The following is a 13,668-nucleotide window of genomic DNA, read 5'->3' as shown; positions in this document are numbered from 1 at the left end:
ACTTATATTTCCCTATGCCTACCCTATCTTTGGTAATGGGGTTGCAGGTAGCCTAGCGGTTAGAGCATAGGCGCTAGTAACTGAAAGGTTGCTAGTTCAAATCCCAAGACAACCAGGTGAATAATCTGTCAATGTGCCTTTGAGCAAGGGACTGAACCCTAATTGCTCTAGGATCGCCGTTGATTATGTCAAAAAGACAAATTTCCAATTCACACATTCATATTAATACACACTTGTACATGTAAAATAGGACCCACCAATAAGCACCCACCAAAATAATTATTTCTAACACTAATGCTTTCTCACTCTCTTGCCCATCCTGCTCTCCCAGGGGAGATAATCAACTGGGTGTCTCTGGACCGGGAGCAGCACGCTGGGCACACCCTGAAGGTGATGGTGACGGACCAGGGCCAGCCCCGCCTCAATGCCACTGCCACCGTTCACATCCTGGTCACCGACATCAATGACAACCCACCCCAGTTCACCCACCTGCCCACCTCCGGCAAGGAGCTCAACGTCCAGGTAGAGAGAGACACACACATTTTCACCAGGCAGCATGTCACATGAGCTGAAACAAGTAACACTTAAAATCATACTTTCTAACTAATATTATTAGATTATAAATGGCTGTGATAACCGGATGATGATGATGATGATTATTATATTATTAATTTGTATAAGTTAACTGCAGATGAATTAACAACTGACAGAAATTATAATTTTGAAATGTGATTAAGAAAAGTTACTATATAGTTTCTGTGAAGTCACTTGTACTAACTCAAACTATTCAACTTGACTGCATGTCCATCTGTGTTTTAGAATGACACACTATTATGAATGTTATTAATTATGCATGCAGTAGCATGTACATGTTTTGCATGCAGTAGCATGTACTTGTTTTGTTCTCTTGTTGGTGTTCATTTAGGTTTGGGCAGGCCTGCCCACAGGCTCATTGGTGACCACCATGTTTGCCAAAGACCTCGATGCAGGAGAAAATGCAACCGTCAGGTTTTCTCTTACCGCAGGTAATGTTTTCAAATCTTAACACAATTGTTTTACAGAGACGTCCTCTCTTTTTTGTGAACTTTACCCCTTTTCTCCCCAATTTCGTGGTATCCAATTGTTTAGTAGCTACTATCTTGTCTCATCGCTACAACTCCCATACGGGCTCGGGAAACTTAACGTGTAAATATTTGTATGATATCATAACACGATTCAACAACTGAGACACAAACTGAACAAGTTCCACATACATGTGACTAACATAAATGGAATAATGTGTCCCTGAACAAAGGGGGGGTCAAAATCAAACGTAACAGTCAGTATCTGGTGTGGCCACCAGCTGCATTAAGTACTGCAGTGCATCTCCTCCTCATGGACTGCACCAGATTTGCCAGTTCTTGCTGTGAGATGTTACCCCACTCTTTCACCAAGGCACCTGCAAGTTCCCAGATTTTTCTGGGGGGAATGGCCATAGCCCTCACCCTCTGATCCAACAGGTCCCAGACGTGCTCAATGGATTTGAGATCCAGGCTCTTCGCTGGCCATGGCAGAACACTAACATTCCTGTCTTGCAGGAAATCACGCACAGAATGAGCAGTATGGCTGGTGGCATTGTCATGCTGGAGGGTAATGTCAGGATGAGCCTGCAGGAAGGGTACCACATGAGAGAGGAGGATGTCTTCTCTGTAACACACAGCGTTGAGATTGCCTGCAATGACAACAAGCTCAGTCCGATGACGCTGTGACACACCGCCTCAGACCGTGATGGACACTCCACCTCCAAATTGATCCCGCTCCAGAGTACAGGCCTCGTTGTAATGCTCAATCCTACGACGATAAACACATCCGACCATCACCCCTAGTGAGACAAAACCGTGACTCGTCAGTGAAGAGCACTTTTTGCCAGTCCTGTCTGGTCCAGCGATGGTGGGTTTGTGCCCATAGGTGATGTTGTTGCCGGTGGTGTCTGGTGAGGACCTGCCTTACAACAGGCCTACAAGCCCTCAGTCCAGCCTCTCTCAGCCTATTGCAGACAGTCTGAGCACTGATGGAAGGATTTTGCGTTCCTGGTGTAACTCGGGCAGTTGTTGCCATCCTGTACCTGTCCCGCAGGTGTCCTGTTCGGATGTACCGATCCTGTGCAGGTGTTGTTGCACGTGGTCTGCCACTGTGAGGACGATCAGCTGTCCGTCCTGTCTCCCTGTAGTGCTATCTTAGGCGTCTCACAGTACGGACATTGCAATTTTTTGCACTGGCCTCATCTGCAGTCCTCATGCCTCCTTGCAGCATGCCTAAGGCACATTCACGCAGATTAGCAGGGATCCTGGACATCTTTCTTTTGGTGTTTTTCAGAGTCAATAGAAAGGCCTTTTTAGTGTCCTAAGTTTTCATAACTGTGACCTTACTTGCCTACCGTCTGTAAGCTGTTAGTGTCTTAACAACTGTTCCAGAAGTGCATGTTCATTAATTGTTTATGATTCATTGAACAAGCATGGGAGACAGTGTTTAAACCCTTTACAATGAGTATCTGTGAAGTTATTTGGATTTTTACGAATTATCTTTGAAAGACAGGTTCCAAGTTTATTTTAATTGGTCTTACTCGGATACCATACCAGACTTAAAGGGACAGTTCATCAGAAAGTTAAGATTTAGGTTAGTTCAGGCCCTTTAGGGTTTTAGAGCTCAAAGTTGGTGTTATGTTGCCATCATTCCAGGCCATTGTGTAGATCCAGCTATACCCATCAATCCAAAATAAGGAAGATGAGGCACCATATAATTTTTATCTGTCTGTATGATGTGTATTTTTCTTCTCTCTCCTCTTTCTTTTTTCGGTCTCTTTCTCAGATGAGGAACGGGGCCACTTTGAGATAGACAGTCAGAGCGGAGACATACAGAGCACAGAGCTATTCACCCAGAACGCCAAGACCCAATACACCCTGACAGTGGTTGCCACCGACAATGGAGCTGTCCCCCTAGAGGAGACAGCCGTCATTCACCTCCAGGTGCGCTGACCTTCCTTTTGCATAATGGGATTGATATTGGCCCAGTTCTCACGGAGTACTACTATGACATGCCTCTACATGTTTGTAATTTACCTTTACCAGTTGCGCTTGTCCAGGGTATCATGCAATTGTTATAGACAACTGATGATTACTGTGGATGGTTTGGAATTCTAGTGTAATTACTATAATTTAGTAGCATTTGTAACATGATTTGCGCTACTTGAGTCTGCATTGGCAATTAGACATTTAATGGTTTGAATTTAAGTTGAATTCAACCCATTTCCAGGTTCAAGCTGCAGAGAAACAACACGGCGGCACCCACCTCCAAAGTGTGCGACTCTTCTCCGTGAGGGAGGACACCAAACCCGGCACTGTCATCGGCTCCGTCCACCTCTCCCCATCGCCAACAACCAATAGCAGGCTGCGTTACTCCATTGCCGAGGGCGACGGGGTCCTTCACTTCGGCCTGGACAGCTCGTCCGGAGACCTGTACCTCAACCAGCCGCTGGACTATGAGTCTACATCACGCTACTTTCTGGTTGTACATGGCGAGGACGCCACCAGACCAGGGACGAACGTAACTGCATTTGTGAGCGTAGCGGTGGAGGACGTGAACGACCACGTGCCCTGGTTCCCCTGCGAGGTGATCACGTTGGGGTTGCTGGAGGACGTAGAAGTCGGAACGCGTGTGATCGCCTTCAATGCCAAAGATGGTGACGGGAGCCTGGCCAACAGCGGCCTGCGTTACTCACTGGCCTTTGATCCTGAGCTGGGCAGATCAGGAGGGTCATTGTTGTCCTCCACAACATCATCATTTCCTTTCCGCATCCACCCACTCACCGGCACTCTCACCACGACAACTCCCCTGGACCGCGAGAGGACCGTGAGCTTCACGTTCATGGTCACCGCCACCGACCAGGCAGCAAGGGCGGTCGACCGCAAGTTCGCGACTGTGACCGCTCAGGTGTTCCTGCTGGACGTAAATGACAACCGTCCGGCGTTTGTCTCCCAGGACACGGTCCTCGTGATGGAGGATGCAGAGGTGGGGAGCCTGGTGCATCGTGTGGTGGGCGTGGATGATGACGTCGGTGAAAGCGGCCAGGTCACCTATTGTCTTGTCTCTGGGAACAAGGAAGGGCTCTTTATTTTGGAGGAGAAAACAGGTATGCTCTTGGTCGATTTTCGATGAATGACGAAAGTTTGATTCTGGAAAATGTATGAGGAATCATTTACCTCACTACAGTCGTTACGTAGTTTAATTTCCAGGCGAAGCACAAAGGCCCCCCAAAGCATCCAGGTAGTCTAATGAATCACACTAAATTCTTCTGCTGCTCTGTTGTTCTCTACATACTTTAGTCTGAGACTGCCATCAATGAATTTGTTTGTGGTGACAAGGGGCGTTGTACAAAAAGTCCTCAGAGATTGGATTGTCACCAATCAGAGTATCAAAGCCAAAGATGAATTTTCAAACCACTGCTTTACCCCTGTGTCTGGCTCTGGTCTGACCAACCAAATTGGTGATTGGACCAATCATATGGCGCTGAATGTGTTTGCATTCGGTGAAGCGATACTCCGATCCAAACCCATTGAAAAGAATAAAACCAATTTCCTTGGGCGTAGCGTTTGCATAGAGCAAGGAGTCTGGGTAGCCAGGCAAACATCCAGATCCTCTGACATCAAAAATTGTCAAATAAATCCTTGATCTAAGAATCACTTTGCATCCTAAACAACTGCTCATTATGTGATCATGGCTCGATTCTGCGCCTTGCCTTGCTCTAACTGATCCCTTCAGACACACTGAATCTTTTTAGGGGTAGCAGCGCTGGGTAGTGGCCCGCCCTATCAATACAATGGCATGGGGACACTGCACAGTACATCAGTCTCAACTCGCCTCTTCTCCCCCCGTAGGTCTGCTGTACCTAGCATCCCCTCTGGACTACGAGCTCCAGACCTCCCACTCCCTGACCATCCAGGCCTCGGACCAGGGGCTCCCCTCCCTCTCCTCTATCCAGACCCTGATGCTGGAGGTAGGGGATGTGAACGACCAGCCTCCTCTGTTCCAGCAGGACGTCTACACAGCCAGCGTTGCCGAGAACAGAGAGCCTGGGGAGAGCGTGGTCACGGTGTCCGCCACAGACAAGGACTCCGGTACGTAGCACTCTGGATACTGTTATTTTTTTCAAATTGTGTTTCATTGTTCAGATGGAGAATACAGAGCAGAAAAACAAGTTGCACAGTTTTCTCTCCATTTGCAGTGCTTCAATTATTTATAGGAGATATTGTTCTGCGCTAGCTAGCGCATCATCTCAAAGGAAGAAGTAAGCTTTGTCCGTGCCAAAATGGTCTATAGGGTAGGAGCCTCATGTTTCTGTAGCATAAGGCAGTTTGGTGTAGAAGTACACCCCCTGGAGATCACAAGGCCTTTACCTACCCCCTTACGCCCAATCCATCTCCTTAATGCGTCGTGCCAAGCCAAGGCATTAGGTCCCATTTTTAGAGTTTTTATGAATCGACCCAGGATCAAACCCCCAACCTAATTCTCTAGATAACCTAGAGCCCACATCACTCATTGTAGACAAACCCATCCACAGTTTAGATTTACAGTGGTCACATTACAGTATGTCAGTTTAGCATCTAGGTGGCAGCATCAGCATATGAATTCTGCTTTGAGAGACCTTATGCGACTCTTCTCCGTGAAGGGAGGACACCAAACCTGGCACTGTTACCAGCTCCGTCCACCTCTCCCCATCCCCAACAACCAATGGCTGAGTTGTGCTGAGACAGATCCATCCTGCGTTTTAGTGGTTGACAAATACTGCTGATTATCCTTTCTAACCCAAAATCCTGACAATAAAATTGCATTTGATAATGTAATCAAGTTGGCTATGGTTTGGATTGCAGTTTGGGAAAAAATGTTATACTCAAATTTGATTCTTATGTTGCTCTCTCAAACTGTTCACTGTCCTATGGTAGGTTAAATTATTTTTGATATGACGTACTGTATCTACAGCAGAAAAGACACAGGAATCTCAAATGTTTCCATAAGCTATCTCAAATAAGTATCAAGTAGGTGCAACTATGTGGTAACCTTGTTCCCTGAAAAGCCACACAAGTCTACCATGAACCCCTCCCATTTTCCCTTTCACCCCCTGTCCATTCATGTCAATCACCAGTATATCACACTGACAGGGGCGCCATTAACTGACAATCCTCCTCAATCTGTGAGTTTTCAGTAGAACCCTAGAGGCCTGACAGGTCAAGAATTTCTACTTCTCTGTTGGTCCCATTCCATTTGGGTTGCTTCCCAAATGGCACTCTGTCCTCTACATAATGCACTATGGGCCCATATTTCCTATGGGCCCTGGTCAAAAGTAGTGCACTACATAGGGAACATGGTGCTATTTGGGATGTATCCTTTGGGTTTGATTGAAATTGAGGGAGAGCCGCAGTGCGCTCCCCTGATCTTGTCTTCTGTTTTCTCTCTGCACAGGCTAGTTCAAGCATACATCCCACCGAATTACACTCACGACTCAACTTAATCACGTTTGCACATCCACACATTGGCCCTTGTTTATTGTAACACTTTTCCCTGCAGTAGCCCGCCGTCCCCCAAATCACGTTTCTTAATTGCTCTCCCAAATATTGAAAGTTGAGGAAGAAGGTGAAGCAAGGGAGGGTGTGTGCTCTTTTTAAACACCAATGAGGTGTGTGTCTGTGTCTCAGCGTGCGTCCATGTGGGTGTATGTGTGCGTGAGACATTCTTGGGGGTGAGAACAGTCTCTAAGAAAAGCAAGCAGACCGAAAGCCCCCGCTCCTCCAGGAGATGTGAAAGGTCCCACCGACGATGAGTCCATAATCCCAACCATCTGTGCTAATAGGCCTTGAGTGTTCATCTGTCTCCTCCAATCACCTCTCTCCGGAGTGGCCTGAATCTGTGGCGTGCCTCAATAGCCGCTCTTTCTCCATCTGTCCCACAATTAAGTTGAGGAAAGTTGTATTTTATATATATATTTATTTTTGGCGTTGATCTTTGTCTTTTTCTTCAGTGTTGGAGAAATTGTGAGGAGAAAGAGCGACTGGTTGTTCAGTACTTCACTCCAAACCTTGCTTTAGGTACAGTTGAAGTCGGAATTTACATTTACATCACTTAGGTTGGAGTCATTAAAACTTGTTTTTCAACAACTCAACTCTTGTTAACAAACTATAGTTTTGGCAAGTCGGTTAGGACATCTACTTTGTGCATGACACAAGGGATTTTTCCAACAATTGTTTACAGACAGATTATTTCACTTATTATTCACTGTATCAAAATTCCAGTGGGTCAGAAGTTTACATACACAAAGTTGACTGTGCCTTTAAACGGCTTGGAAAATTCCATGGCTTTAGAAGCTTCTGATAAGACTAATTGACATCATCTGAGTCAATTGGAGGTGTACCTGTAGATGTATTTCAAGGCCTACCTTCAAACTCAGCACCTCTTTGCTTGACATCATGGGAAAATCAAAATAAATCAGCCAAGACCTCAGAAAACAATTGTAGACCTCCACAAGTCTGGTTCATCCTTGGGAGCAATTTCCAAACTCCTGAAGGTACCACCTTCATCTGTACAAATAATAGTATGCAAGTATAAACACCATGGGACCACGCAGCCGCCATACCTCTAAGGAAGGAGACGCGTTCTGTCTCCTAGAGATGAACGTACTTTGGTGCGAAAAGTTAAAATCAATCCCAGAACAACAGCAAAGGACCTTGTGAAGATGCTGGAGGAAACGGGTACAAAAGTATCTATATCCACAGTAAAACTAGTCCTATATCGACATAACCTGAAAGGACACTCAGCAAGGAAGAAGACACTGCTCCAAAACCACCGTGTAAAAGCCAGACTACAGTTTGCAACTGCACATGGGAACAAAGATTGCACTTTTTGGAGAAATGTCCTCTGGGCTGATGGAACAAAAATATAACTTTTTAGCCATAATGACCATCGTTACATTTGGAGGAAGAACAGGGAGGCTTGCAAGCCGAAGAACACCATCCCAACTGTGAAGCACGGGGGTGGCAGCAGCATCATGTTGTGGGGGTGCTTTGCTGCAGGAGGGACTGGTGCACTTCACATCATGAGGACGGACAATTATGTGGATATATTGAAGCAACATCTCCAGACATTAGTCAGGAAGTTGACGCTTGGTCGCAATGGGTCTTCCAAATGTTCAATGTCCCCAAGCATACTTCTAAAGTTGTGGCAAAATGTTTTAAGGCCAACAAAATTAAGTTATTTTAGTGGCCATCACAAAGCCCTGACCTCAATCCCATAGAACATTTTTGGGGAGAACTGAAAAAGCGTGTGCGAGCAAGGAGGCCTACAAACCTGACTCAAACCTGACTCAGTTACACCAGCTCTGTCAGGCCAACATTCCCCCAACTTATTGTGGGAAGCTTGTGGAAGTCTACCTGAAATGTTTGACCCAAGATAAACAATTTAAAGGCAATGCTACCAAATACTACTTGAGTGTATGTAAACTTCTGACCCACTGGGGAATGTGATGAAAGAAATAAAGGCTGAAATAAATCATTCTCTCTCCTATTATTTTGACATTTCACATTCTTAAAATAAAGTGGTGATCCTAACTGACCAAGACAGGGACATTTTACTAGGATAAAATGTCTGTAATTGTGAAACTGGGTTTAAATGTATTTGGCTAAGGTGTATGTAAACCTCTGACTTCAACTGTGCCCATCTTATATTTTATGGTAATAAAAGTAATAACATAGTTTTATTGTTGGAAAATACAAAATAATACTTTATTTTCTCCCCGAGTTTCCAATCTTTTACTGACATTTTGCGTGACTGTTTTTCTTGTTTCTCTTCACTTTGTTGTACAATTTATAGTATAGCAGAAATATGTGATGTTTTTCAATATGTTCCCACAAGTATTTTTTTTTTAGATATCTCAATGTCAACAGTGAAGAGGTGACTCCGGAATGCTGGCCTTCTATGCAGAGTTCCTCTGTCCAGTGTCTTTTGCCCATGTTAATCATGTATTTTTATTGGCCAGTCTGAGATATGGCTTTTTCTTTGCAACTCTGCCTAGAGGTCCAGAATCTCGCAGTCGCCTCTTCACTGTTGACGTTGAGACTGTTGTTTTGCGGGTACATTTTAATGAAGCTGCCAGTTGAGGACCTGTGAGGAGTCTGTTTCTCAAACTAGACACTCTCTAATGTACTTGTCCTCAGGTGTGCACCGGGGCCTCCAACTCCTCTTTCTATTCTGGTTAGAGACCGTTTGTGGCGTTTGTTCTGTGAAGGGAGTAGTACACAGCATTGTACCAGATCTTCAGTTTCTTGGCAATTTCTCATGGAATTCATTTCTCAGAACAAGAATAGACTGACGAGTTTCAGAAGAAAGGTCTTTGTTTCTAGCCATTTTGAGCCTGTAATCAAACCCACAAATGCTGATGCTCCAGATACTCAACTAGTCTAAAGGCCAGTTTTATTAATTTAATCAGGACAACAGTTTTCAGCTGTGCTAACAGAATTGCAAAAGTTTTCTAATGATCAATTAGCCTTCTAAAATTATCAACTTGAATGAGCTAACACAAAGTGACATTGGAACACAGGAGTGATGGTTGCTGTTAATGGGCTTCTTTACGCCTATGTAGATATTTGGTATAAAATCTGCTGTTTCCAGCTACAGTAGTCATTTACAACATTAACAATGTCTACACTGTACTTCTGATCAATTTGATATTTTAATGGACAAAAAAATTGATTTTCTTTAACAAACAAGTACATTTAACTGACCCCAAACTTTTTTGTGTGATAACTGTACAAAACAGTCCACTGTAATCACCGGGGTCGCTAGACAGGGAAGAGAATATACCCCACAGTCACCCCTGACAATTAGTAGTTGAGTTATATTTGTCCCGTGAAAGTGTGTGGTGATGTGAACCACATGCGAAGACCTGCTCTGGCTGGTGCCTGATGGGGCTGCTCTACCACCTGATCTCTGTCGGGAGGGCGGAGGGCTATAACTAGGTCAGGGACATCAGTCTGTATCTGTTTGGTACTCTACTAGCAGCACTTTCCCTACTGCCACCTCTCCCTGTTCTTCCTCGAAACCACCAATCTGGGTTGTGTTCATTAGGGCACGCCGTAGCAAAACGTTTTGCAATGGAAAACAAGTGTTTCCTATTGGACATGTACCTATCTGTTTTGTTGCCTGCGATTAGGGGGAGGCGAGTGTGATGATTGGGGGGGTGTTCAAGGTTGTTGTGCATGGGCGATCCACTTGCATTGAATCATGCCGCAGCACTTGGTGGGGCTCATGTGAAGGTTAGCTAAATATTTTCATTATTTTTTTTCCCTCTATTTAAGTGACGGATCATATCTCGAGGTGATTTACCCCTGTTAGCACTGGTTTCAATCTGGGAATCAGATAAGGCCCCTTGTCCCAAACGCCTCTTTCTCTCCAGACGGGCCCCTAAACATGGCACCGTATTCCCTGCCATTTGGGACGCGTACATGGGCTGACCTAACGAGATGCTAAATGGCGACATCAGAGCTGAATGTTTATTAATGCGCCCCTAAACTTCAAGTGTGAGTGTGTCCCAAATGGTGTAGTGCACTTCATTTGACCTATTTTGTATATAGTGCACTACTTTTGGTCTGGTCAAAAATAGTGTGCTATAAAGGGAATAGGATGCCGTTTAGGACACATCCCAAGATGTCTAAAAGGAGCCAAGTGGAATTTGCTGGGTTAACATCCATCATATTGCCAGAAGAAAAAAGTAGTTCATTGGTTTTGATGGAAAGCATGAGTGAATTTTGGTGGGAAATGTTGGAGGCTGGAGCGCTAGACTAGCTGTAGCAAGGGTTGTTAATATTGAAATGGATGGTTTTTATGCGCATACCTGCCATTTATTGAACAATGTCCTATTTATTACATGTTCCTTGTTTTGAATGCCTTTGATTCAAACCATGAGCTGGACGGATGATGCCATGGCTACGTGCCCTCAACCTTGATACTGTTTTCGTGTGTGTGCCAGACCAGAGTTCAAATAATGTTTTCTTTCAAATAGTTCATTTCTGCTTGATTGAGCTTGTGTGGCACAATGGAACCAGAAGTCCAAACCCTGCCTATCTGGCACTCAAGGCAGGCTCAAGCAAACACTGGAAGTATTTGTAATATTTTATTATTTTGTGTACCATGCATCTGATATTGATGTGAACAGTACTCCACCTGTAATCAACACTGTCCATCCATCTCTCTACCACAGAAGAGAATGCTGCGGTGTGGTACAGCCTGTTGCCCGGGCCGGGCTACGACTTCTTCTCCATCGACCCCCATTCTGGAGAGCTGAGTACCACCTCCCAACTGGACAGGGAGCTGCACCAGCACTTCACCCTCAGAGGTTCTACACATTACACACAGCAACTCATTACTGTTAAATGTGCAGTTTGTCACTTTCATTTCAGGCAGCAGTGACATCCTCTGTACTTTTTTGTAAATGGCGGCATTGAGTCAATCTTGAATGATTATTTTTGTGTGTGTGCGCGGACTGGCTTGTAGTTTGGTTCATTGAGGCTCTGGAAAAGTTGAAGATGCACTGCACCTTTCAACAACTGTTGAATTACCATGAAAGTTACAGTATATTTCTGTAGTTCTATTAGTCATAGTGCATTTTGTAAGTCAATCAATGCTCATCTCAATTACACGCACTCGCGCGTATATCAGTAACATAAATAATTAGCCACACTCAATTTAGTTGGTCGATATTTAATAAATTGTTTCTCTGCAGTGAGAAAGTTCCACCTGAAGACTGTATAATGGTGGATTGCAGTTCAGCGATGTCCAGAGTTGGGGTGGCGGGGGTGCAGCATATCTGGGGATATCAGCTAAAGAGTGGAATTGTAGCACCATTTTCAAATCAAATTGTATGTGTCATATGTGCCGAATACAACAGGTGTAGACCTTACAGTGAAATGCATACTTACAATGCAGTTTAAGGAAAATAAGTCTCTTATAGTATTTACTCAAATAAACTGAAGTAAAATAACAAATAATTAAAGAGCCAAAATAAAATCACAGTAAATGAGGCTCTATACAGGGGGAACTGGTGCAGAGTCAATGTGCGGGTTAGTCAAGGTAATTGAAGTAACGTGTACAGTACCAGTCAAAGGTTTGAACATCTACTCATTCCAGGGTTTTTTCTTTATGTTTTACTCTTTTCTACATTGTAGAATAATAGTGAAGACATCAAAACTATATGAAATAACACATGTGGAATCATGTAATAACCAAAAAAAGTGTCAAACAAATCAAAATATATAATATTCTTCAAAGTTGCCACCCTTTGTCTTGATGACAGCTTTGTACTCTTGGCATGTATTTTGATTTGTTAAAAATAAATTGGTTTACTACATGATTCCATATGTTATTTCATTGCTTTGATGTCTGCACTATTATTCTATAATGTAGAAAATAGTAAAAAATAATAAACGCTTGATTGAGTAGGTGTGTCCAAACTTTTGACTGGTACTGTACGTCCCCGATTATCTCGTCTATTCATGCAAATGACGAGGACTTTTGGCCCTTGTCTGGTGCCTGAAGTGATTCCTTTGCATCAAACTCACTAATATTTAAAAGCCCCACCATGCGATACGTGGAGACAGTTATCCCATACGGCAGTCCTCTCTCATTTAGGGCACCTCTCAGCTTGTCACATCTGTTTCCACCATAGGGCTTAATAAAATATCTAGAATTTTTTTCCCCCTCTTGCTCCTTCTCTCTCCCCCTCTTTATTGCTTTCTCTTTCTCCCATTCTCTCTTTCTCCTGCTCACTCCTTCCTCGCTCTCTTGAGCTGTCCCTCTCTCGCGATTTGCTCACTCTCGCCTCTGCTCTCTCGCCCTCTTTCAATCTCTTTTTTGTTGTTGTATGGTTCACAGCCAGAGTCATAAAGAACTCGGTCTACCCACTTTTTGAAAGCAACATTATTCACCAGCTTTGATTTATGTTGAGGCTAGAAGTTACAAGGGTACGTCCAAAATGGTACCTGATTCCCAACATCGTGCACTGCTTATAGGGAATAGGGGGCTATTTAAGACTCTCGGCTTTGTTGCTAGACTCATGTTCCATGGACTGTTTCATGCCTTGGACTAGGGTATTTTTCGTGTGCTCCCCCAGCCTCCCCCTCTTTACAAGAATACAATTACATCCAAAATATGCAATAATATTTTGTGATAAACTGCTTTCAGATGTGCACATGACGATATTTGTACAGTCTGGAGGGAGTTTGAACAATTAAAATCTAAGGAAATATAATCGCAGGAAAGCCGTGATTTGAAGTCATGCCAGAATCGACCCGGTGATGATTGTGAAATACCAAGAGACGTCGGGCCAATTTTCCACTGGTACGGTCAGATTAAAACAAGGGGGAAATTGAACCCTGAAAAAAAATCTGTTTCATATCAGCATTTTTGGGGGGAGGGGTGGGTGGGCAGTGTAAGATGTTGGTACAATGTAGAGAGAAGCTGTGAAAGTGGTACGTCTTCAGTTATGACTTTCAAAGGACAGTTTATTTTGCTAAGTTGTTGGTCTGTTAAATCTGAAGGATACAAAACGTAGAACTCATGAAATAAAGAAAAATGTTCATGCTGATGTTT

General features: G+C 44.0%; 1 protein-coding gene across 1 annotated transcript in view; it reads left to right on the top strand.

Moving 5' to 3' along the window:
* dchs2 (dachsous cadherin-related 2) overlaps nt 1-13,668 on the top strand; it is a 53,490-nt gene that overhangs the window by 26,358 nt on the left and 13,464 nt on the right. The window contains 6 exon segments of the mRNA XM_064926011.1: nt 332-522; nt 926-1,025; nt 2,848-3,005; nt 3,292-4,168; nt 4,914-5,153; nt 11,282-11,416. Of these exon segments, the coding sequence (XP_064782083.1) occupies nt 332-522; nt 926-1,025; nt 2,848-3,005; nt 3,292-4,168; nt 4,914-5,153; nt 11,282-11,416 (1,701 nt within the window).

The sequence above is a fragment of the Oncorhynchus masou genome, chromosome 20, assembly GCF_036934945.1.
Source record: "Oncorhynchus masou masou isolate Uvic2021 chromosome 20, UVic_Omas_1.1, whole genome shotgun sequence".
Classification (NCBI taxonomy): Eukaryota; Metazoa; Chordata; class Actinopteri; order Salmoniformes; family Salmonidae; genus Oncorhynchus; species Oncorhynchus masou.
Note: the sequence above shows the minus strand (reverse complement) of the source record. Positions and strands in the feature narration are given on the sequence as shown.